The sequence below is a fragment of the Ambystoma mexicanum genome, chromosome 10 (assembly GCF_040938575.1).
Source record: "Ambystoma mexicanum isolate Mex_15411 chromosome 10, UKY_AmexF1_1, whole genome shotgun sequence".
Lineage (NCBI taxonomy): Eukaryota > Metazoa > Chordata > Amphibia > Caudata > Ambystomatidae > Ambystoma > Ambystoma mexicanum.
Genome location: NC_090932.1, coordinates 1,018,141,061 through 1,018,167,865, shown reverse-complemented (window position 1 = coordinate 1,018,167,865; position 26,805 = coordinate 1,018,141,061). Strand labels below are relative to the sequence as shown.

Here is a 26,805-nt window from a genome sequence, read left to right as displayed (position 1 = left end):
GATAAAGGTTTCAGAGAGTAAAGGCTCGACGACCTCAGAGTTCTATTCCTAGTTGAGCGGGCCAAACAAATCAACTTCTGCGGCATGACGACCTAGTGAATGGACCTATTTTGTGTTCGTATTAACACTGGTTACTTTGTTTTGGTTTGTGATTGTGAGTTTGGAAGGGTATCATGATATGATATGATATATGTGATCGTTTATTTATATAGCGCCTATACACAATGTGTTTCAAAGGGCTTCAAGGCAAGGGAGGGAACAAGGGAAAATACAACCACATTCTTACAGGCCATGAACAGTAAGGATGTGAAATTAACTATCGTACTCGGCCTGAAGACATTTCAGATAGTGCAAGAGCTAAGACATAGATAAGGAAGGGAGGGGGAGAGTGGCAAGGAAATGGAAACAGACAAGCGACTACCGTACTAGGCCTGACGACATTTCTGGTAGAGCCGGAGAAAAACAAAAGGTGTGGGAGAGGGGTGCAGAGTTTGGTTATGGATAAGCAGGGTGGGGGTAGGTGGATGCACATCAGAGGAAACCTTGCATGTTTACATAAATGTAGGAATGGTAATATGGAAATGGCAAAATGTGGCGTTGATGGAGACAAGAAGTAATGTTAGTTATCTGGAAGAAATGAGCACATTATGAATACATACATTATGAATACTCACCTGGAATGTAAGGGGCATGAATGGAGCGATCAAGAGTAGCAGGATACATTTGTATCTAATTAGACGGTGTCACAATAGGAATATTGAAAGAAACATAGCTGTGCAAAATGGACTTGAAGAAGATTTGGATCCAATTCAAAGGTCAGGTAATGCCACCTATGCAAGGGGAGTATTAATATGGACTAGGGAGTCGCCCTATTTTGTGATACAGCAGGTGAATGTTGGTATGTGGGGGTGGCAGGGAAAATTATGTGGTAGTGGATGTTTTTACTATGTACGTACACACCAAAAATTGATCTGAATTCTTTGTAACAGTGGGGGGGAACCTATTGCTAGATAAAGATATATGCTTAATATAGGTAGGCAATTTTAACTGCATTCTAAGCAAAGAAATGGATGCAAAGAGTCACACTGCACGTCCATTGGGCATGGCATCTAATATGCTATTAAATGTGCCTGCGGTTTTACGGCTAGTTGACATATGGAGAGAGCAGCATGGTCCGGAGTACCGTTATGCATTTTATTCTGGGGTCCATAGATCATACTCCAGAGTAGACTGTGAGATCATGGGGGAAGAAGATATACATCTGATTGGATCAATCTAATGCTTAGAAGGATTTCCGATCATACCCCATTATGCGTGAATGTTGCAATGGCAAGACCGGCTACATTGGTACCAACATGGAGATTTAGTAACGGAATGCTGTCTGATACAGCCTTCTTGTGGGAGTTTGATAAAGGAACTTTCTAAAGGATAATTGGGGATCAAAAGACCACAGAACGGGAGGCAATGGAGGTGTTTCTTGGGGGTTTCTGTATATCTTCCCATAACTGGGTACGTAAAGTGATATCTTGCACAGTTCTTAATCTGGAAGGCAAAATAGTCTCACTAGAAAGGAGGGAAGGGATGGGAGAAAAAGTAATTAAGGAAATGCGGAAAGTGAGGGTAAAGTCGCTGGAAACACAAGGTAGATTGGGCACCTTTTAATTATGGAGCTTTTATAGCACAACAGCACGCAGAGAGAAAGGCTTGCAGGCAATTGCCAGCATCAAGAATACAAATTGCCCCCTGGAAGTGGCCAGGATGGGTTCTGTGAAGTATTCCTTACTTATTATGAGGAATTATATGCAGCAAAACCTAGAATGGACCCAGAGCAGGTCACAGCATGGCTGACGGAAGCAGAATTGAAAGCACTCAACGGAGCAGGCGGATTTACTTAATGAACCAATAGATGTAACCGATGTGGAATGGGCAATAGATAATTTGAACCCAGGACAAACATTGGGCATTGATGAATTTACAGTAGAGTTGTACCGGGAGTTTAAGAAGATACTGGCACCTAAACTACTGGAAATATATCGGGAAGCATTGGTTAGGGGGGCTATTATTATTATGATTATAATCATAATAAAAAATAATAAATCATATCTTTGCATTTAGTTCAAAGAACGTTTACAAAAATGTATATTAAGAAAATCAATCACATCGATTACTATTGTAATGCAAAGAGAGCTTTTCCGTACCAAGTACTAAAAAATAACTTGTTCTTGTTCAATGTTACATTGTTTTGTGCAAACTCTGCAATATGATACATTTAAAATACATTAAAATTAATTTACAATACACACATCCAAGTCCAAATACAGTAAATTTGACTAAGTATAGAGAATAGATACAGTAATAAATAACATAACAGTTCTAACTTACTAAAATCACAATATATTTATCGTCCGTATTAGGTACTTGATTCAGAATGAGTAACAATTGCTAGTAATCCAGATGTGGATCAACTGTCCAATTTAATTTACAAGCATTTAAACATTAAAGAGTGTGTTAATCGTCCTGCTTCCCGTTCGCGCTAAATATCGCTTTTACTATAGCACGCCATAATCGATATAATGGAACTTGGCAATCTTTCAGACTCGATATTAATAGAATAGTACCAAAAGCCAACCTGTTTTATAGTGTCATAATCATGTACAAAAGAACCCAATATGGTCATGTAAGCTGGGCCAAGCGATTTGCACTCGGGGAATAAATGTTTTGCAGTTTCCAAAGCCCCCGGGGCATTACATAGTCGACAAAGACTCAAAGAAACAGATCTTTGAGGGGATTGGGTCCTCCGACGTATTCCATATTTATGACAGTAATCGCCACATCTGTGCTGCTTCAGAAAATCTTTTGCCGTCTGCATCTTGCGCCGATGATGTCGATACACCACCCTCGAGGACCTCCTCCGACGGCCGACGTCACTGGATGTTATAAGTGGGACGCCCGTAGCCTCAGTTCCGTTTTTTCCACGAACGTGTTTGCTTCGGGAATCTCGGCACGCCTCGACTCTTTGGAATTTCTGTTTCTCGGTTCTTCGAACCTGTTCGTTTAGTGAAGTTTCTTCTTCGTGAAGGATGTCTACCTCGTCTTCCACCCCATGTCTGGGATTTAAGAAGTGCGGGGACTGTGGGTCCAAGATGTCGGTTACGGACTCGCACGACGCCTGCCTCTGGTGCCTCGGGGAGGCCCATGACACGGTTGACTGTGTCGACTGCCAGTCGCTCACATCTAAAGCCTTGTGGGAGCGTAAGAAGTTATCGGTAGGTAAGGTGTCTAAGCCACAGAAGTCGAGGTCTGTGGGGCTTTCGACAGACGATTCGAGAGGCGACTCTCCGCGTCGTCGTCGGAAGTCCAGTGGGTCTCGGTCTCGCCACTCCTCTGCCTCTTCGAGGCACTCCCGGAAGCGCTGTCATCGGTCGCCTTCCCCGTCCTCTTCCGAGGACTCCGCCCGTCGGCGGGTCGCTTACCCTACCAAGCAGGCGACGCCGGAGGAATGGGCTTCCTTCGGGAAGAAAATGTTAGCGATTCTCGAATCGCAGGGCACCGGTCCGTCCGCGCCTCCGAGTGGGGTCGGTTGTGATCGGTCGAGAGACACCGCTCGCATGCCTTCGGGCTCGGGTGGTCGGCACGATTCGCGGGAGAGGTCCCGCTCAGACAAGGGGAATCGTGCTTGTCATGCCCGGTCCAGGTCCCGGTACTCGACGCGCTCGAGACCGTGTGAACCTGTGATGTCTTCGAGGAAGAGGTCGACGCCGGTGGCGCCGAAGTAGTCGACGGTGCCATCAGCGCCCAGGCTGTCGAAGGACATGCTCGGGGCTCTGGCCTCGAGGCCTGTGTCGACGCCATCGATGCTGTCGGCGCCGCGTTCGACGTCGATTCATTCGATGCCCTCGACTCCTTTCGAGGCTGTGTCGACGGGGGTACCCCGAAGCTCGGTGGAACCCCCTAGAAAGGCTCTGGCCAAGGTCAAGCATGGCTTTGGTTCACATTCTGTGCCTTCTTACCGCCATCTTGAGTTTATTTCAGAGGTGGATGAGGGCTCTGATGATGGCATGTTTCCTAATACGGTGCCAGATGAGATTCTCTCGGGCCATAGCCAATTTGAGGACCTGAGGCAGTCCCTGCACGATGCTAGTGAGCTGGGCACCTCTCCGGAGGTGTAGTTTTGTAGGCCTGAGGTTGGCACTCATGCGGACTCCTCGTACCGGCGCCTTATGTCCAGGGTCACAGAATACTTGGGATGGTCTGCTCCCCTGGGGGAGTTTCTTCAGGATGACCTGCGGATATCCTCGACCTTGGTCCACCAACTGACCTGGTACTGCCGTTTCATATGGCTCTACAGAGGAGGGTGGCAGTGGCTTGGACTGCTCCGAAGAGTCTCCCGGCAGTGGACAAGTCTTTGCTGCGAAAATACCGCCCAGCCAATAGCGACCTCTGCTACTTGTCCAAGCACCCCACTCCGGAGAGTTTGGTGGTGCAGGCGGCTACGGCCCTGGCAAAGCAGGTGTCATATCCTAGCATCCCTCCTGATAGGGACGACAAGCGTTTTGACGGCTGGGCATAGAAAGTGTTTGCTTCAGGGGGTATGGCGCTTCAGGCGGCCAACTCCGTATGTGCCTTGTCGCGTTTCACGCACACTCTGTGGAACTGTGATTCCTTAGCAGCTGAACATATTCCCGAAGGGGACGAACGGGATGGTTTCCTTGCCATGGTTCAGGATGGCAAGGATGCCATGTGTGAGGCCGTTCAGTCGGGTTTGGACATGGCAGATTGCGTCAGCCGGTCCATGGCGGCGGGCACCGTGATACGCAGCTTTGCGTGGTTGCGGAAGTCGGGGTTTGCTCCTGATGTGCAGGCCCGGCTCCTCAACATGCCCTTTGACGGGGAACATCTTTTTGGCAGCAAGGCTGACGAGAGCCTTGAGAGATTGCAGACCTCGAAAGCTGCAGCAAAGTCGTTGGGCGCTGCAGTTCGCCAACCTCTGCCTTTTTGTCCTAGGGGGCAGCAATGGAGGGGAGGTTCCTTTCGTTATTACTCATCCTTTAGTAAAGCGAGAGGAGCTGCCAGTCAAAGGGGCCACCGTAGGAGTGCCAGAGGTGGAAAACAAGGTATTCGAGGTGCCAAGGCCGCTCGGGCAGTTGCCTCGTTGCCCTCGGGCAACTCCGCAGCCGCTTCAGCGTTGCCCTCGGGCAACGCCGCAGCTGCTTCAGCTCAGTCATGAGGCCATGTCCCATGGTTCGCCGGTTGGGGGAAGGCTGGTGCAGCATCTTGCAGAGTGGCGCGCCATTACTTCAGATGTGTGGGTTCTGCAGATCATAACCCATGGCTACTGTCTTCCTTTCTGGCAGAGGCCTCAAGACAATCCACCGGGGAATCTCTTTGAAGAGTCCGGATCTGCTCCTTGCGCAGGAAATTCAATCCCTGCTGGAGAAAGGCGCCATAGAACTCGTGCCTGTAGCAGAGAGGATCAAGGGATGGTATTCCCCTTATTTTTTGATTTCCAAGGAAGACTGGGGATTGAGAGCCATCATGGACTTGCGCGGTTTGAACAAACTCCTCAGGAAGGACTAGTTCAAGATGGTTGCTCTCTCTCAAGTCCTCCAGGCCCTTCAACTTCAGGACTGGTTGGTGTCTCTCGACCTCAAGGACGCTTATTTTCATTTGCCGATACATCCGAAGCACAAGAAGTACCTGAGGTTCGCGGTTGGCGACTCACACTTTCAGTTTCGGGTCCTGCCGTTCGGATTGACCTCCGCCCCGAGGGTCTTAACCAAGCTCATGGTAGTGGTGGCAGCGCACCTCAGTAAAGGGGGGATTCACGTCTACCCCTTCCTGGACGATTGGTTGATCAGGGGGCGCTCTCCAGAGAAAGTCCTAGATCATCTGTCAGTCACCTGCGACTCCGTTCACAAGCTGGGCTTCTCCCTCAGCTTAAAGAAGACCCTTTTGAAACCAACTCAGAGGATCCAGTACATCGGAGCAGTGCTCGACACGTCCCTGGGGCAGTGTTTTCCTCCCCAGGTGAGGGCCCATCACATTCAGCAGATGGTGCACAGGTTTAAGCTTGCCCAGAGTCTCCCAGCGTTAGAGTTCCTGAGATTGCTCTGCCTCATGGCATCCTGCATTCTTCTGGTGCCAGAGGCCAGGTTGCGGATGAGATCTTTGCAATGGGCACTCAAGCTCCAGTGGTCTCAGTCCTCCGGCAGGATGTCTGACCCTGCTCAGGTGCCGTCCTCGGTCACCCAGGACCTTCTGTGGTGGGCCGTCGAAGACAATCTGATGAAGGGGGCTCCCTTTTGGCTACCCTGGCCGGAGGTGCCGTTCGTGACGGACGCACCCCTCACGGGATGGGGAGCTCATGCCAACGAGTTGACAGTCAGCGGTCGTTGGTCTCCGTCGGAGTCTAGACTCCATATCAATCTGTTGGAGCTGAAGGCCGTCCGGCTAGCCCTGAAGGCTTTTCTGCCGACTGTGCGAGGGAAGAATGTCCTGATCCTGACGGACAACACGGTGGCCATGCACTACCTCAACAAAAAGGGGTGGGGCAGGGTCACTTCCTCTGTGCAGGGAGGCGATGCAGCTCTGGTTCTGGGCAATCCAGCAGGAAGTTTCTATCTCGGCAGTTCATCTGGCCGGAGACGAAAACGAAACGGCGGACGCTCTGAGCAGGCAGAGTGCGATCTCTCACGAGTGGGAGTTGGCTCAGGAGATTCTCCTGGAGATCTTCGCCCTTTGGGGGACCCCTCAAGTGGATCTCTTCGCCTCCAGTGTCAACCGGAAGTGCGAGAGGTTCGGCTCGAGGGAATTTCCTCCGAAAGGAGCCTTAGGAGACGTGTTCGTGGTGGAGTGGTCATTCCCATTGCTGTACGCGTTTCCTCCAGTCCCCGTCATCCCGCAAGTACTGCGGAGGTTACGGAGGTTCGGTTCCCGGATGATCCTCATTGCTCTGGCGTGGGCCCGGAGGACGTGGTACCCGGACCTTCTTGACTTGTCCATTTGCCCTCCACGCCGTCTTCCCTACCGAGACGATCTGCTCTCACGGGAGGGGGATCAGGTTCTACATCCAGAGGTCAGATCCCTCAACCATCACGCTTGGTTTCTGAAAGGTTGAGGTATAAGGATTGGGACCTCCCTGAAGACGTGATGGAGGTGTTGCTCTCGGCCAGACGGCCAGCAACAAAGTCCCTGTACCGTTGCCGTAAGTTCTGTGACTAGTGCAGGGTTAAGAATGTGGATCCTTTTTCATGTGACATTCCTTTAGTTCTGTCTTTTTTGCTTTCTTTGGCCCACAGGGGCCTGCAAGTGGGTACCGTTCAAGGTTACCTGGGGGCGCTGTCCATATTTAAGTGCTCGTCTGAAGAGTGTTCCTATTTTAAAATTCCTTTAATTTCTCAGTTTCTGAAAGGGCTCACTAATGTGTTCCCTCCGTCACCTTTCCATGTGCCCGGTTGGGATTTGAACCTTGTTCTCAAGTTTCTGATGGGTGCTCCGTTTGAGCCTTTGCATTCATGCACTTTGAGACTGTTAACTCTTAAAACTGTATTTTTGGTTGCGATCACTTCCGCTCGCAGAGTGAGTGAGTTACAGACACTTTCAGGTAAGCCACCCTACACTGTGTTTCATAAGGACAGGGTTGTCCTTAGCGTTCGTCCTTCCTTTCTTCCGAAGGTGGTGTCGGAATTTCATTTAGGCCAGAAGGTGGTTTTCCGGTGTTTTATCCTCCTCCCACATCCTCGTAAGGAAGAGGAGAGGCTCCATGGGCTTGATCCTAGGAGAGCGTTAAGCTTTTATATTTCACGCATGTCCTGGGTCAGAGGGGACGATCAACTCTTAATTGGTTATGCTGGAAAGCGTTTGGGACAAGCTGTGATGAAACAGACTTTGTCTCGCTGGATTATTTTGGCTATCTGAGTGTTACCGCTTGGCGGGTAAGGACCCACCGGTCGGCTTATGGGCCCATTCTACCAGGGGGATGGCTGCCTCCACTGCTTAGAGGGGTGTTCCTATTCGTAACATCTGTAATGCAGCCACCTGGGCTTCGGTACATACTTTTGTACGTCATTACTCCCTCGATTCCATCCGGGGGCAGGATTTGGCCTTTGGCAAGGCGGTCCTTTACCCCGCAATTTGATTGGGCATTCTAAATTTCTGTTTTCTAAATTCTTTTCCCACCTCCTTACATTGGTACTGCTTTGGGAGTCTGTCATAGATATGGAATACTTCGGAGGACCCAATCCCCTCGAAGAACAAGTTACTCTCTTACCTGGTAACGTTCTTTCGATGGGATGTTCCGACGACGTATTCCATATCGCTCCCTCCCTGCCTTCCCCGCTACAGAATTTCTTATGCGACTGCAGCTTACATTTCCGCAAGGCTTTGTGTCGTCAGACTGGCAGAAGACTGGTGCCACACGTTCTGGGAAAAAACTACAACTGAGGCTAAGGGCGTCATGCGTCCTACTCATAGCATCCAGTGACGTCGGCCGTCGGAGGAGGTCCTCTAAGGCGGCGTATCGACTTCATCGACGCAGACGCCGAAAGAATTTCCGAAGCAGCACAGCTGTGGTGATTACTGTCATAGATATGGAATACGTCGTCGGACCATCCCATCGAAAGAACGTTAAGGTAAGAGAGTAACTTATTCTTCTCCCTTGCACAGAGGAAAACCTGCAGCAGTAGTTGATTCATCCGCAATATAAGTAAGAAATACTGTATCGCACGACAAAGACATTGCCGCAGATATCTTTGGGTTTGGCGAAACCGATGGCTAACATTGGATACGTACTTGTAAGTGCTCAATGAGGATAAATACTTGTAATTATTCGTCCAATCCCATTTGTGGAGTTTACTTTTAAATATGTTGTTAGGGAGAATTCTTAGAAATGTGCTAATTCCCCTCTACCTTAGAGACCCCCAGCACCTTTGCTGGATTTTGAGGACTTTTAATTTTTAACCTGGAGAGAGTGAGACCTTTTTCCCCACTCATGTCTTTTTCTGTGATTTGAACTGTTTCTTTTGGTTTTGGAGTCTGACAAACCCCATAGCCATCATCATTTTACATTGTGGCACACAGCACCTTCAGTGCAGTGGCACAGGGAAGTCTTTCAGATTTCCCAAAGGTTTACCTTCTCTGGGATAAACTACTGTTTCCAAGAGAAATGAAGTGAAATTGACTTTACTTACATTTGTAACTTTCTAGACCCAGCACACACTATTTTACAATAGGCTGCTGGAGGGGTTACTTAGTATCCCCTTTGTCTAGTTTCTCATGTAACATTTCTATGTTACCCTTTCTACAATTAATCGCTGTGGGCAGTGGTTTACTTTTAACTACTGTGGTGTGTTCTTACCGCGGGCTGCGTTCGCAGCTGCAGCAAAGCACCCTTTGGTGCCATTTTTCTCAAAATCGCCCGCTCTTCTTTTTTCGCCTTTTCTCGCTGGAAAGGTCCTTCTTGAGATTTACTCTGTGTGCCAAATCATTTTTGGTCCTTTTGTTTGTTTGGTCTTTGGCGGGATTCACGAGTGAAGCCCGCCTCTATCTCCAGGGTGTCTGGCATGGGCAGGAAGTGAGGGAGCTGCCCAAAACTCCCTGTGCTTAATCCCCTTGGATACAGGAATGCACCCAAAGGTGATTGGCCGGCTGGCTGTCCAGCAATGACAGCCACCCTGCTGTATGATTGACAGCTAGGCTGGAATGAAGGGGAGAAACCTGCATAAAAGGCAAGGCTTTTTGGCTTGGAAGGCAGAGTTGACCAGTGGACGAAGGAATCTGAAGAACTTGGTAGAGACGCCTGCTGCAACCCCTGGACCGTTGGTTTGCCCAATGAAGCCCTGCTGCTGTGCTGAAGCTCCGAATTCGTCTCGACTAGAGAATCCCTGCAAGGACGACTTCTCCCCTTGAGTTGGTGGGACTAATCAACTACAAAGTTAACTCGTTTGGGCATCCTCTTGGAGCTGGCTGTACTTCTGCTGCTGCTGGAACCGAAGTGCCAGGGAGAGGAACACCAAATTGAGTGCATCACTTTTAAGTCGGACCCGAGCTCCAGGAAGATCCTCTGGACTCCCAGGACTGACCAAGCCTGAGCCACCTCAACAGAGTGCTGGACCCCAGATGCGAGGAAGGTCGAAAGTGGTAGCCGAGAACCCTGGTGGTGCTATTTGCTGAGTAGCTGAAACCGCAAAGTGCAGCTGAATTGAAGTCTGCCCTTTGCTGCTGCTGACTGTCCAATTGCAGTGCAGGAGTCCCCATAAATCCTCCCACTTGTCCCCACAACTGAGGCCCAGGAACAGGATCTGCAGAGCCACACAGCAACAGAAGCCAGCTGGAACCCATTTTGTCTAACCAAAGGTGCTGTACAGTCTAAGAGAACTTACCTCTTGTTGTGTAGCCTTACTTGTTCTCAGTTGAGACTTGTCTTGGTTGCTCCTGTAGAGTTGCTTGCTTCTTTTACCCATCACAAGCCTAACAGCTTGCGGCCCTACATTGATCTACTTTTTCTTCAAAAACTCCTAAAACATTGTGCAAGACTTTTACTTACCTGCAAGAAGTGTTACAGCTCACCTAGACTTTTGCCCAATTGACACTGGCTGGCCTGGCTACCTGAATGACTCTTCTTACCTCTGACATTGTGCTTTACCTTTTCTTCCAGGAAGTGGTTAACTTACTTTGCAAAAGTACTTAACCTGCTTCAGATATTTGAATGATCTTTCTTTATTCTAATAACCCTTTTCTTTGACACTCATCTCAGTATTGCTTTAAATGTACCAGTGATATATTAATGTCCACAGTGTCCTAGCTTTTTAAGTCACCTGAGGGTGTAGGAAGTGTCTGTGTGCCATCCAAAATGGGTACTTCCTGATTTAGAGAAACTAAGAGTGTGTATTTTGGAGTGTATTTGTGTGTTACTGTTAGATTGCCCCTTCCGAAGAAGGCTTATTCAAACTGACTGTTAAATAAATTAATAATTGTTTAATCAAGAAGCCTTGAGTGAAAGTGTTTAACTTGGATAATTGTCATTGTCAATCCGTGTAAAAGCCCTACTGCTCACGTTGACCCATCTTGAGATAAGTCCGACTGCCCAGCCACACTACCAACCTGTGTAGTACAGACCTATACCAAAGTTTGGGTTCGTATTGCCAGGAGGTCAAGGGTGTTGTAGTGCACCCAAAGGGTACTGCACCAAATCTTGCCTAACATAGGTATTTTAATGTAGAGGACCTAGTACCTTGTTTAAAGTCGGGTAGCCAATCAATGCTCTCGCAAAACTTGCAGATCTGGTAAAATTCCACCCTGCTGTGCCTGGACACAAATCTGTTTCAGTGCCCCAGCAGAGCCAATAGTTGACATTTGCGTTGGGAGTGGATTTTTATATGAATCAACCTTTGCCTAGCTACCAATTGGCTCTTCTGGGCGACCAGTCTCAACTCCAATCTAATGTAATGGGTCAGAGTCGATGGACGCAGTTTTAACATTCGATTCCAAAAATATACCTCGATGGTGTTCAACCATTTAAGGTCTCCCATGGCTAGGGCCTTAAGGCCGTATAAGACCATGGGGCAGAAGCACTGGGTAAATATGCTAATTATCACTTTCAGGGAATAGCCAGCCGTTTGATTTGCAAATTTTCCTACCAAGTGGGTCAAACGACAATCCTTAATCACTTTGGTTTCTTTTATATGGGGATAGGACCTGCTAGCATTCATATCCAGGCCCAAGTATGGGTACGACTCCACATATTCTAGAGTCCCCAGACTAGTATAAAATCTCTTGGTTATCGGCCTATTAAACATTTGTATGTTGGAAGCAATGGTAATCCTGTTGCCTAAAGCTCGAAAGTATACTTTAGAATGTGGTTCATACATGCCGCCATCGCTGATGAACATAGACTTAATCTTCCCGCTAGTATTTTGTATAGGACTTTTAAGTAAGGTTGTGGCCAAACTGGTTCATGAGGACCAGGTAGGGGCACTGCACACACATTAAGAAGGATGATTTTCTACACTGGACCAGTTTCTAGAGTGAGTGTGACCAAAAAGGTCTCTAAGATTTGGCAGTTGGGTATGGGCACTAGACCAGGATTCCCTCTGTCATCGCTGGTGTTTGCATTGGTCATTGGGCCATTGGCATGGATTATGTGTAGGTGGTTTAAGGAGTATAGAGTTTGGGTTGGGAATACGTTGCATTGTATTTCAGTATATATAGATAAATGTGTTACCAAACCCAGATGGATACTGGGACAAATACTGGAATCGGTAGAAGAATTTAGGCTATCTGGATTAGTAGTAAATAGAGCAACGTCTACAATAGACATAAGTGGAGATTTAGCCCATTTACAAATTGAATATCAACAGTAGGTTTTTAATATCTGTGTGACCCTGGCTTTCAGTGGGTTTACCAACAGAATGTGGAGAAACCACTGATTGACTTGGACAGAGCGGTGAAATCCTGAAAGAAGTTTCCATTATGAGAGGCATACAGTTAGCTAAAATTATAATATTGCCTTGACTATTATATATATTTCAAGGGATACCAATAATGATACCCGCTGAATATTTTAGTAAGATGCATGGTGCATTATGGAAACTATTACGGGCTAATGGTGCAGCTAAAATCCCTGTCAACACCAGTCGCCTACGCGGAAGGGTGGAATAGGTACACCCATCCATAGAACATGTTATTGGGCGGCAACACTACAACATGTAATGCTCTCGAGTGTTAGGACAGTTTTTTTCTAAAGTCCAGTTAAGGGCTTCATAAAACCATGCATCTGACACAGTACATAAGCACCACTCTTGGTATAAGGCTGTACCACTTGAGAATGTTGGCAGCATGGACAGAGCAGCCAGGCTTATCGTAGGAGGCAGATAGGCCTGCAGCTTGGTACAAATAAATTGTAGCATACATATGGTCCATGGAAACACTGTGTATTGTAAGAATAAATGGTTTATTTAAATACACGTAGGCCCAGATAAATCTTAGGAGTTAGTACTATGACATATAAACACAATTATAAAAACCAACTCAATACTTGAGGGATACAACCCAAAGTATAACCTTGTTAAGAATAGCAATCAACATTTCAAGGTGAGTCAAACCTATTACACTTTCAGAATGCAATCAGCTGTTCTTGGGGAGTAAAACTCAATTAGATAGAATTTTAGAATACAGTCAGTAATTTATGGGTAGTAGACCATGTCAATCATGTAGTGACACACAGTTAAATCACTTAATAAACCAACCCTGTTATGAGTATGCTCCTTGCAACATTACCTTTTTAGAACTCAATTCAGAATTTGTGAAACGACTCCTATACTTTCTGGAGAGGCCTTAAGCTACTCAATGACAAGGAAAGTAAACCCCAGTTACACTTTAAGAAAGACCCAAGGTCTTTAACGGTAAGTAATGGACCCAGTGACTATTTTGGAACTGCTCTAAGCAGTTTCAGGGGAGGCACAACCCGGTGTTAAAAGTTTAGCTATTCAAGGTAAGTAACCATTTACTTTTAAGAGGGGCTTCAATCAACTCGGAGACAGGTATTACCTCTAGGAATGTTTTAGGGCTGTATAAAGGCGAGCAGGGAATGCAACACCCTATGGTACAATTTGAGAACACCATGTCATTCAAGGTAGGTAAGCCCTATTGGTAAGCTTGTACACTCATTCAGTTAAGCAATGATAAAAACGTACCAACACATTACTTTTCAGAACGGGGGGGGGGGGCATTTAAAGTAAAGCAACTTAGACACTTTGTCAAGGGGCAGTAGGCAGCTCAAAGGTAAGCCTAAACCTAAGGATACTTGTAACTTCTTCTTTCATCGAGATACAGTTACCACACTAATTCTTTAAGCAAGTAAGTACTTTCACACTCATTATACTTTCAAGGCAGAATTCTGTTGTGATTTTGCTAAAAATAGTTTCAATCAAAGCACATAAAAAAAATCCTTTTCTTATCCAGTCCTTCCCTATTCTATCGCATGAGTTCTCTGAGGCAGAGGTGGGGCCCTAGTAGTGGTCTAGGTGCCAGCTGTGGGCAGGTTGAGATAGGGTTCAGTTGCAGGAAAGTCAAAGTTCCATAGGAAATCTTCTTTAAGGAAGTATTCACTTTCAAAGTTAGTGTTCAGGGACTTTGTTCCAGCAATAGGCCTGGGCAAGTAATATGGGCAAACTCCCAACCATACGAATCCCCCACTCAGTCTCACAGGATACACTTCAGACTTAAGGTAAGTAATACCCAAGCCCACACACCTTAGGAGAAAATAAGAGCTTCAGAGTGGATGCATTCAGGATGCAGCCGCACAGGACCAGGTCCCTGGATTCTTGGTCTGATAAAGAAAGAACTGGACACTGGATGGGAACTTGAAGCAGCAGTCGTCAGAGGAGGCTTCCAGCATCGGATACTTCAGATTCTCCAGCATGGGGTCTGGCATGGTTTCACATGCTCATGAATATTCCCCGTCGTCGGGCCGGGAATCCTCGGTATAGAAAAAATCAGTATCAGCTTCGTTTCTGATCTGTCTTTCTCAGTAGTAACCAATCACTGGTCTCTGGATCATACTGCCCCCAGCCAATGACTGCCCTCTCCCTCAGCCCCCCGCCCCTGGCAGCCATCCTCATATTTTTACCACACGTTCAAGTGTTGGGAGTCCTCGTGCTTAGCTCTCGAGCTTTTGCTGCGTTTTCACGCTTTTTTCAGGAGATTTTCTCATTTTTTCGGTTAAATAGAGCCTCAAGCTCCACCGTTTCTACTTCCGATCAACGGGGATCCGTTCCGGAGTTTCTACGCCTTTCAAGGGTGAAGATTTCGTCGAGTTCCGTTTTTGCAGGATTCCAGAAGTTCCGAGGCCTACCCCGGACATGGCCCAGGAGAAAGGGAGCTCGACGCCCGGGAAGCTGTTCAGGACCTGCCCTGGATGCCAGCTTCAGAACATTTTCAAGGAGGACGAGCATTCGTTATGCCTCTACTGTCTCCATGAGGACAAGACGCACAAGGAAAAGGACTGCGCGTTTTGTTGGGAACATGTCGGAGCGGACCATGAAGGATCGCCACCTCCGTCTCGCCAACTTGCTGGAAGGTAAGAGCCCACCAGGCGAGAAGAAGAAAAAGAAGTCCGAGCGGTCTTCTAAGTCCTGTGAGGGTGCTCCGGCGACGGGGGCCCAAAAAAAGGCTAAGCACCGCAAGTCCGCGGGCACCGGGAGCGCCGAACGGTCGGGCTCCTTGGCTGCCAGGCAGGGCGCATCCTCCCCGGCGCCATCGACCACGAGCCAACGCTCTGGCTCGGGTAAGAGGAAGTCCGAGAACCTGGCGAAGCTTCTGGAGAGGCCCCGGTCGATCTCGAAGATTCCGGCAGAAGGGGAGTGAGGCTTGGACCCTCCCCCCAAGGTGAAGGCCCCAGGGGTACAGAAGGTGACGTTGGCCTTAATTCACCCTGCTAAAACCGGGGAGGGAGTCGTCTTTCAGGCCCATCGAGAAGACCCCCACGAAGTCCTTGTTGGAAAGGGTGGGGGAGGGGTTGGTGGCCGTCGTGGATACGGACATGACCTCTGAAGAGGAGCTCATCCAAGTCGTGGAGGAGGCCCAGCCCATCGGGAGGGATCCCGACGAGGGCGACGACAAGGGCGACGGTGACGCAGACGAGGCTCCTCAAGCGGCCATTTTGTCAGCCATCCAGTCCTTATGCTCGGAGATAAGGACTAGGTTGCCCCTTCCCCCGACGGAGGTGCCTGAGCCGGACCCGACGGAGGAACCGGAGCCAGGACCTTCGGAGAGCCCACCACTTAAGAGGAAGAGGACACATCCTAGGCCTCCTCTCCCGCCTCTGCGGCCTTCTCTGCCTTCCCCCCGGTCCACTATCCACGGGGATGATACAGGCATGGACACGACTACGACGGGTACGGATGACGACGACGGAGGCGACGACGGGACGTGTCCCCCGTCGACCCCTGCCCGGGCGTCCCCGCCCGACGAGATTGGATCCTTCCATGCAATGATTTCCAGGGCATCCGAGCTCTTCCAGCTCTGCCCCGAGGAAAAGAAGGAGGAGGGGTTCCTTTACCAACGGCGCAAGGCTAAAAGGAACACGGTCCTCGCCGTACCGCTTCTTGATGACATCTGGGATGAGGGGCTCGCCCTCCTCAAGAACCCTGCCACGGCTCCGGCAAAGAGGGACCGGTACGAGAAGAAGTACTGGGTCCCCGATGCTGCCCCCTTGTGCCTTAGGGCGCAACCTACCCTGGACTTGGTCGTTTCGGCTGCGCGGCCAAGAAGAAAGCGGGGGGGGGGGGGCAATCGGCCTCGACTTCAACCTCCCCTCCGGACGGCGAGGGTAGGAAGCTGGATGCGATGGGACGACGGGTCATCTCATCTGCAGCGACGACCATCAAGGCGGCCAACACCCTGGCCATCATAGCCCGCTACAACGGCCAACGCCCTGGCCATCGTAGCCCGCTATGACCGGGAGTTGTCGTTCAAGATTGCCCCTCCGTTGGACTTCCTTCCGGATGCCAAGAGGGCTGAGGCCCTGGAAATCTTGCAGGAAGGTGAGATTGCATCGGACTACGCCATTACGGTGGCTACAGACATCGCCGACACCGGTTTCCGTCAGTTGGGCAACAGCGTTTGCCTGAGACGACGAGGATGGCTCAAGGCGACGGATTTCCGCCAGGACGTTCAGACCAAGGTTTTGGACATGCCTTTCGATGGGAACAACCTTTTTGGCAAGGCGGTTGATGAATCCCTTCAGGCGATCAAGACGGAGACGGCCCGTGCACTGGGTGTGCTCCAACAGCGACGGCCATCCTTTCGGAGCTCCGGAGGCAGACAGGGTGCCTCCAAGGGAGCCGGCAGCAGCTCCTCTACGTACCGTCAAGCGGCAAGGTCTTTGTCGCAGGAGGCCTACAGGGGACGCGGCAAGTCAGGTGGATCCCGCCGTCGTCGCCAAGGTGGTCAAGGCGGCAAAGCGGCCTCCAAGCAAGATTGAACCGACCGTCGGGTCGGGCCCCCGCCGAAGCACCCCGGTGGGAGGCCGGCTGACGAAGCTCGTCGGCGTGTGGGAGTCCATCTCCACCGACCGTTGGGTGCTGGACGCCCTGGCCCTGGGGCGCGCCCTCGAGTTCCAGAAGAGGTGCCCCGCATTCCTCCCGTGGCCAGGAAGGAAAATCACGTCCCTCAACTGCTGTTGGAAGTAAGGGCGATGCTCAGGAAAGGTGCCATCGACCTCGTCCCGAAGAGGCTTCGGGGCTGCGGAGTTTACTCCAGATACTTCCTCGTGAAGAAGACAGGAGGATGGCGTCCCATCCTGGACCTGCGACGACTAAACAAATACAAAAAGGCACTACCAGCTCAGGGCCCTCCCGTTCGGATTAAAATCGGCGCCCAGGGTGTTCACCAAGTGCCTAGCACCGGTGGCGGCGTGGCTGCGCCTGCAGGGGATCCACGTCTACCCCTACCTGGACGACTGGCTCATACGGGCAAGGACAAGGGAGCTCGCCGTGGAACACACTGCGAAGACCGTCCAGCTGCTCACGGACCTGGGGTTCTCCATCAACTTTCCAAAATCCCACCTGGTCCCATCGCAGGTCGCCCTGTTTCTGGGTGCACAGCTCGACACAGTGGCGCGGCGGGCCTCACCGTCGGAGGAAAGGATAAGGACCATCCTAGGAAAGGTGCAACGTCTGCTGGCCACAGACGTGGCCAGAGTGAGGTCTATCAAGTCCCTCCTCGGAATGATGTCCTCCTGCATTTATCTGGTGCCCCACTGCAGACTTCGGATGCAGCCCTTGCAAGAATTCCTCGACGCCCACTGGATCCAGATGACGGGCAGCTTCAAGGACAGGATCCCGCTCGACGAAGCGTTCCGTCAGGCGATTCGATGGTAGGGTGTCCGCGCTCATCTGACAGCGGGAACAGGTTTCCTATCCCTGGCCCACCAGGTGAAGGTGATGACGGATGCATCCCTGGAAGGTTGGGGAGCGCACACCGGGGGTCTCCACGCGAGAGGCCTTTGGCTCCCGGAGGAGAAGACTCTCCACATCACCATCTTGGAGCTCCGCGCAGTGTTCTGGGCCCTCGGGTCCTTCCTTCTGTCCCTCAAGGGCAAGGTGGTGAGGATCTTCACCGACAACACCACCACGATGTTTTAAATTCGGAAGCAGGGCGGAACCAGATCCCATGCCCTATCCAAGGAAGCCCAGGATCTGTGGCATTGGGCCGTCGCCGAAGGGATGTTTCTGGTACCCTTTCATCTGGCAGGGATAAAAAACACCATTGCCGACTCACTCAGCAGAGAGCTGCGCTCGTGCCACAAGTGGGAACTGCGCCAGGATCAAGTGGACCGACTCTTCCGACGATGGGGCAAACGCCAGATCGATCTCTTCGCGACGGCGGCGAACTCCAAGTGCCGGAGGTTCGCCAGCAGGTTTCCCCAACCGAGGAGCATGGGCGATGCTTTCTCGTTCCCCTGGGACGGCCTGTTCCTTTATGCATTCCCGCCGTTGTCGTTGCTACTCCGGCTCGTCAACCAGCTCAAGAGGTCCCGGTGCAGGATGATCTTCGTCGCACCGGCGTGGCCGAGGCAGATCTGGTTCCCGGACCTTCTGGACTTGTCAGCGTCCACACCAGTCAAGCTGCTGACAGACGAGGATCTTCTCTCCAGAGAAGGAGGCGCCATTCTTCATCATGAACCAGAGTCGCTGAACTTGCAGGCCTGCAGCACTAGAATTTGGAGGATACGACATCCCGGCCGACTGCAGAGAGGTTCTTGCAAAGGCCAGGGCATAAGTGCTATGGACATAAATGGAAGAGGTTCTCTGTCTGGTGCCGTGCACAGAAGATTAACCCTCTGTGGATTACGGCCCCTCAAGTATTGCCTTACCTACTGTCTTTGGCCAAGGCTGGCCTATCTCACGCTTCCATCAAGGTACATCTGGCTGCCGTCTCACGTTACACCAGAACTACAGGACGGGCGTCCTTGTGGTCTCATCGTCTGGTGAAGGAATTTATGAAAGGACTGTTCCGATCATTCCCGCCGGTGAAGGCCCCTTCCCCAGCGTGGGAGCTCAACGTGGTGCTGACCAGGCTCATGGGGGGCCCCATTCGAGCCTATGCATTCAGTGCCGTTGAAGTTTCTGTCGTGGAAGACAGCATTCCTCGTGGCCATCACCTCTGCACGACGAGTGGGAGAGATCCAGGCCCAGTCTTGCAAGCCTCCATACTTGACTTTTCACGACACGAGGGTGGTGCTGAGGACGCACCCCTCCTTTATGCCCAAGGTGCCGTTGGACTTCCACCTCAACGAGCCCTTGGTGTTGCCAGTTTTCTTCCCGTCGCCTTCGTCGCCGGCTGAGAGGACTTTGCACTCGCTGGATGTAGCTAGAGCGCTGAAGTTCTATGTGGACCGCACGAAGAGTTTTCGGAAGACATCACAGCTGTTTGTGAACTTTGGACCTGTGAATCAAGGGAAGGCTCTCTCGAAGATTTCAATTTGCAGATGGCTCTCCGGCTGCATCATGCACTGTCACCGGTTGGCAAACCGACCGTTGCCAGGCCGTCAGAGGGCCCATTCAACCAGAGCGATCGCTGCTACTACGGCGTTCCTGTCTGGTGTGCCCCTGCTCGACATCTGCAGGGCTGCTACGTGGAGGTCGACGCACACCTTTACGAGATTCTACTGCGTCGACCGGGATTCCAGGGAGGAGTCCAGAGTCGGCCAGGCAGTGCTGTGCAACCTGTTCGCCTAAGGTGAGCCTGGTGAGGAGGTAAGAGTTGCTTAATGTTGAGTTGTTGTATTGCTTGATATTGAGCCTTTTGCCACCTCCCGTGGTTGTGCATGTGTACACTGCTATGTATTTTTATATTCATGAGCATGTGAATCCATGCCAGACCCCATGCTGGAGAAGGATTCACATGCTCATGAATATTTCCCGTCGTCAGGCCGGGAATCCTCGGTATAGAAAAAATCAGTATCAGTTTCGTTTCTGATGTGTCTTTCTCAGTAGTAACCAATAACTGGTATCTGGGTCATACTGCCCCCAGCCAATGACTGCCCTCTCCCTAAGCCCCGCCCCTGGCAGCCATCCTCAGATTTGGTAGCACGTGAAGTGGCAGTATGACCAAGTGAAGAGCCGCAGAGGGGTAGGCGGGAGGTTTCGCATGTGAATCCATGCCAGACCCATGCTGGAGAACAACAGTTACAGGTAAGTAACTTGTTCCTTCTTGTGGCTCTGTGGATTTGGTGCCTTTTTACAGAGGCCAGTTGAAGAATGAATATTTCCGGTCGGATTCTCTTCACGCTCTTGGTCCTGCACTCTAGTGAGGGGACTTCAGGAATTTGAATCCAGGAGGAGGCCACCAAAGTTTTGGGCAGATTCGGATTTCGACCATGCACCGCACAATGGCTCGGGGTACCGGGGTATGAGGGGTATTGCAGCCCAGAAAGGTCGCAGCACTTCGTGGGATGGCTCAAAATGCAGGTCTTCATGAGACTAGTGGATCTCACCAGCCTCTGGATAAGAGTCGTTGCGTTCGGGACCCCCAGGTCGATTGGAAGGAAGTGTTAGTGCAGTCTCCGGATATACAGCAGGCTCTCTGGTCGCTGGAAATAGCTACAGCGGTTCTTTCTTCATCTTACTCTTCAGTTTCAGCTCCAGTGTTTGACTTGTCAGCATATTCCAGGTTTGTGGTATTTATCAGGAACTACAGCAGAACTTCTGCAATGTCTCCCTGCAGTTTACAGAAAGGGGCTGTCTGGCTGTCCAATCGGGACAGCCAGGTACCCACTGGGACTTGTTTCCTTTCAGGCAAAGGCTGCTGAGTTTTGCAGTCCTCCTTCACTTCCTGCCTTCTCAGACACTTTGGAGCATGGATGTAAAATGCAATGTACTGCCACTGAAGGCAGAACTCCCACAGAGGTTGTTCACGCCTTCTATGCATTACTGAGGCTAAAAAGTCACAAAGGTAAAACCACTGTCACCATCCATTCAAGTGAACTTGCAATTGTAACAACAATGCTACAGGTAAGTAAGCAAGGGGATACATTATATCCACTAGCACTCCATATAAGGTCGGGTGTGCTGGCTCACTATATAAAATGTAAAGGGGGGTGAAAATCCCTCTTTACTACTTGCGAACAGTAGTTCACCCAAGTACATGAAAGAGAAATTAACAGGGGAGCCCAAAGGGGCAGCCCGGCCTAAGCCCAAAAGTTATAGGAAACTAGAACTCCAACCAAACACTATGGAGAGACATAGAAATGTCACCCATAAAAAGGGTAAAAGACTAGGTGAGAGGGGGAAAAAGATTCCCACTCACCTAGGGACAAGGTAAAATACCAGGGTCAGGAAGATTTATCATAAATATGAAAATCTTATCCAACACTGAGGCTGATGCAGTTACTGCTACGATAAAAGAAATGTGTAGGCCATCACAATTGTTTGAACTAATGGGTGCAAGAGGATAGAAACTGCACCTACCAACGGCAGTAGCTTTATTGAACAGGGTTTTGGGGCAAGCAATGAAATTGACAATGCATAAGGCAATGTTATTACCTTATTGTGCGATTGATAACAGTTCTATGGGATACAGTAACATTAAGGGAGGTGGAAGAGTTGAAGATCTAGATCTCTGTGATAGGAGTTTACGCAACTACATCTACATCGCTTAGAATTTCCAACGGTGAAGGAAGATGTGAGAAACTTGTGGCAGGGATACTCAGAAAAACCTAGGCTACATCGAATAAATGTGGCATTGATGGGACTTGTAAAGGGTGGAAAAATGGTGTCTGAGTTGTATAAAGTGAGTCCAATGTAAATCGGAAGCAGCACAGATAAAATCGGAAACAAATGGAACGAAGACATGGGTGTGCATTTTCTGATGAGGAGTGAGCTAGGGTTTTAATGCATGTCAAAAAGAAATGTGCACTTTCAATGATGCACTGTATGTGTGCAATCAGGGAAAATGCAAGACAGGCGCTCATCTCAAAAATAAAACCCGTTATGGAATCAGTGTTGGAGCTGCGGGAGAGACAATGGCACTTAATTATATATGTGGTGGAAAGGTATTGAGGCACAACGTTTTGGGATTAAAGTGATGAAACATGTGTAGAGGTGAACAAAAATACAGGTACAAATGGCAGTCAAACCATGTTTTAATAATAAGTCACTGGCTTTGGGACTGGTCTTGGCAAAACGCTGTATGGTGAGAGAATGGAAAAACCCAGAGGGTCCAAGCATTAAAGGATGGGTCAGGGATGTAACAAAATGGATAAAGGCAGAAATAGTTGTTCGGGATACATTGAGTAGAACTCAGTCGGATGGATGAAGGGGTTTAAAATGTCTAGCATATTGCAATCGATCTGTTTAATGACTCATCTGACTTGAGACGACCGTGATAGCAGTACAAAAATGTATTGTACTAGTAGACAACTATTTGGTTAATGTAATGCGTTAGATTGAATAGAAGGTATTTGCTTGTGTTAGGAAAGATAATTGGACAACTACTGGCTGTTTGAACAATGCAGGTGTTTACCATTGGTGGGCTTGGACAGTCTTCAGATCTACATTGGAGCCAAGAATCATATGAAGATCAACCTGTTTATGACCAGAGGACGACTTATGCAGTAGCCCAGCAACCTCTCCAGTGACTGGGCCGGTGAAGCCCTGCTCATCTGTCTGATCTCCAAAGACCCTCTGCGGTGCTTCAGCCCTTTTGACGAGTTGGACCAACTAGTCTCGATGCCTACTCGAGGATCCATTCCTTCATAGCCTCCGGGAGTGACCAGCTTTCGTGTGGGCTACCTCACCAGAACCAACACTGTTCCGCGTTCAAGCCCAGAACTTTGGTGTTGACCAGCTTGTGCCAAAAGTTGCCTTCCCCGAATTCCAGCTTCTTATATTCAAGGGAACCTGTCCTGGAGCAGCTTACTAAGACTGCCAACTGGGAAGACGCCTGTCGTCGCCTGCAAACATTGACTGTCGCTGAAACTCGGCTTGTCCATCTTGTAAAGCTTCCTGAACAGCTCTGCATCATTGGAATCTACATGTCTTCATCGATAGGGAATGCATCTTGCAGTTGCACTCGACTGGACAAATCCTCAAACCTGTAACCCATGGACGCCTCTCACCTGAACACAGAATGGAAGACTAGGTTTGCGCTCCCAGCAACCCCCAGACGATCCATTGAAACTTCTGGGACAATCGGAGTCTGGGGGTTGAGAAGTAAGTATAATTGTGCGGTTTATAATCATGGCATCAAATTCCAACGTATCGAATGCCGTGCCATCGAAAAGAAAGCATTGTAAAAAAAAAAAAAAGCATTGAATGCATTTTTTTCCCATTCTTTTTTTTTAAATGTGGGCTGGGGTGTCCCACCTCCAGGCCCCATTTTTTTTAACCTTTAAAACCTGTTATAATTAAAATAAACCCTTTACCTTAAAAAAAATGCATTCAATGCTTTTTTTAGATGCTTTTTTTTCTATGGTATGGCATTCGATGCTTTGAAATTCGATGCAATGACTAGATACCAATTGTGCTTGTCCCTCTTGTCCTCCATAGGTTAACATTGGGTGCAAAGCTCTTTGTCTTATATGTCCCTTTTACTCACCTTTGGTCATCGATCCTGGGTTGAGTATCCTACCCCTGGGTTAGCCTTGCCTCTGAAAGAAAGAGAATTTACCTGCCTTCTGGTAAATTGTTGTAGAACCTTTTAAATAGTTTGAAGCTATTCACCACCTCAAGCCCATTGCATCCCTGCATAGAACTCTTACCTGTTAGAAACCTGTATTGGCACCTGCGACCTTTGGGCACTAGGCCCCATACATCTTAGGGCTGGACTTCTAAAGAAATGGATACTGTACTTCTGACTGGTTCCCATCTTTATACTACATCGGCATTAGACATCTACATTAGTTACCTGCCTAACCTTGTTCAGCTATTTGATGATCTAGACAGGGTTCGAAATTGAGATTCAATGAGCAGGACCTAAAACCAGCTCCTGGGTGTCGGCATTACCCAGAAGGCAGGAGCTACCACAGAGGAACCAGGAGCTACCAGAGATGCTCCTTTAACTGTGTCCATTTTGTTTGAACCATTGTGTTAAAATGTGTTCTGATCCTTTTCTTATTAACATTCACAAATACTCAGGTCACATTCATATGTTTAAAAGGCACCAGTTGGCCCTAGGAGCCAAAGGTAGCTCCTGGTTGCTGTTGGTTTCAAGCTAACTAGGCTCTAATATGCTAGAAGCAGGAGCTAAATAAGTCCCAGCTCACCTCAATTTTGAATCCTGATATATATTAAGTGAACCTACTGGTGATTGTATATATTTGTGTTATAAGGTGCTGTGTATAAATATTACCTGCTGGTTTCATTCTTCAGTGTGTTCTAAATAAAGAAATATATTTGTATAACTGTAAGCTGAATTATTGTTTGTTGTTCTGTGTGTACTCCTTGAGGGCCCCTGGCCACGCTCACACTCTGCTGAGAGCAAACCTTGACTGCTCTCCACTGCTACCTTGATTGGGTTTTGGCAAAGTCTGAGTCTCCCTGTTCGCCATAACTAGGGTGGCTTCCTAAAATCTGTCCACTAGGCCAGTTTGTTGAAATCCATTCATCAGATAGCTATAATGTCCACAAAGCGCATACACCTAATGTAAGCAAGACATTAGGAGGAGTAATGTAGGACAACATGGAAACAAATATATACAATTATAATGAGATTGATGGAGGCTAAAGGAATTATCTACGTCATAATGTATTTGTGTTTGGATGTAACCTGCATGGCAAAATGTTGTAATCAAAGTTAATTTACAAAACTCAATAAAATATTTAATGAAAAAAGAATATTATTCAACCTTGGCAGAGAGGCCCTCTTCCATTCTAGCAGAGATATTCTTACTCTGGTTCAATGCCCTCTCAGAATCTTAACTGCCAGTTGGCATTATGCACAGGCCTCCTACCATGGTCGGAACATGTATATTTCCCTCCTGCCCCTTTACACATCCGTTGCAGCAGGGCTTAACTAAGTCTTTTAATGATTTTTTTTTTTTTTGCAGACTTGGCAGTCCACCATTTTGGTAGTTTCCCATGACCGGAATTTCCTGAACGCTGTGGCCACAGACATCATGCACCTCCATTCGCAACGGCTTGAAACGTACCGTGGTGACTTTGAGAACTTCATGAAGATCAAAGAAGAGCGTCTGAAGAATCAGCAGAGAGAATACGAGGCCCAACACCAGTACAGGGAGCACATCCAGGTACATATGTTGTGGGTTACAGCTTTAGCATCAGGCCTTAACCAAGAAGTGCTGAGTATTGAGAAGGACGAGGACGTCTCCGCCTCACCTACTAATTAAGTGGCTCACTGCTGCAACAGGAATTACTGCCGATGGCAAGTGGTTGAAGATATGTTTACTGAGCTTTTGTAAAGGTTTCCACTCTGATTGTTCCATGTATCATAATATGTGGCAGTGAGTTAAGTAATCTAATTTAGGATTGCGTCCACTGCAGAGCCTTTCATTCATTCAACTCTTCTGACCTATGACCCGTGTACTATTGATGTTTAGGACAGCTCCAATCAGACATTAGCTGTCCTCCTCAGCCCTTCTTGCTTCATTGAAGCCGTTATGTTTTGAAGGCTAAGGTATCGACTTAGTGAGCAGAACACCTTGCTGTGATTCCCATATCTACTCACTATGATTTTAGGCATATTGCTTTCTTTGTAAGGTTTACTTTGGGAGCCCATCAAAGCAGGAAAGTTAGTGTTAAGTTCCTTACGATTATTGCAGTCTTGTTGTTGACTCTCGTGACAGTCACTCAAATAGTTGCAAATAGACAAAACTCCTAATTCTGGCAACCCTAGACACCCCATTATGCGATCTGGTGTGCTCTTGTGAGGCAAACTGCTTGTCTCCTATTTAATGTTTATCACCTCCACAACATGACTGACCCATCATAGACAGCAGAAGATCATACGTGTCAGAACCGAAATGCTGGGCAGATATTAGTAGATTGGCAGTGAGAAGTGGTCTTTTGGATCCTTTGAGCAATGATTGTTTCAGAGGCCATTTGCCCCATTTGTTCTTTTTGCGGCCAATGTTATGTTATGTTACTTGGCATTTATTTAGCGCCTTGAATATCATTGGTATGACCTCAAAGCGCTGGTAGGTTGAGCGCCCTCGGGAACTGCAGTTCAATTCAGTAGAGAGAGAGAGTGTTGTATGGTGCGTGGGTGCACCGGATATGTGTGCAGCTGGTGTGGTTGTTGCATGATAGCGGCTTCTTAGCGGTAGGTGTGGTGCTGAGGACATCAGTTGGATGTGTTCAGTCTGGAGGGTGGATACCCAGACTGAGTTCTGACTGCGTTAGGCCTGAGGAGATGCCTAAACTAGCCAGAAGGTGCTCAGCTAGCTGTGTTTAATAGGATGATGAGGTGTTTGTGGGGTCATGTTAGTATGAGAACAGCTGGACCGGATTTATCATGGTATAGCTGTGTTCTAGTTGATGGTGTATAGGATAGAGTAAGCGTAGTAGTGTGATATGGTGATTATCAGTAAAGCACCTGCAACCAGGCACGAATGCAGGACAGGGGGGGGGGCGTACATAGCGGCATACATATATAAAGCGACTGGATGAATAGGGGTAAACATGTGATACATATAACATGGGATACAGGTACATGGCCTATATAAAACTTTAACACAGCGATGTTATTATGCACACTTTCTAAGTTCAAATTTTAACACAGTGATGCTATTAGGCTGTACTTTCTAAATTCAAATTGTAACACAATCTAGATGCAGGATTTGGTACA

General features: G+C 48.6%; 1 protein-coding gene across 1 annotated transcript in view; it reads left to right on the top strand.

The window, feature by feature from the left end:
• ABCF3 (ATP binding cassette subfamily F member 3) overlaps positions 1-26,805 on the top strand; it is a 981,204-nt gene that overhangs the window by 431,393 nt on the left and 523,006 nt on the right. Inside the window, exon 13 of the mRNA XM_069618825.1 lies at positions 25,049-25,249. Coding sequence (XP_069474926.1) covers positions 25,049-25,249 — 201 coding nt within the window. The remainder of the gene's footprint in view (positions 1-25,048; positions 25,250-26,805) is intronic.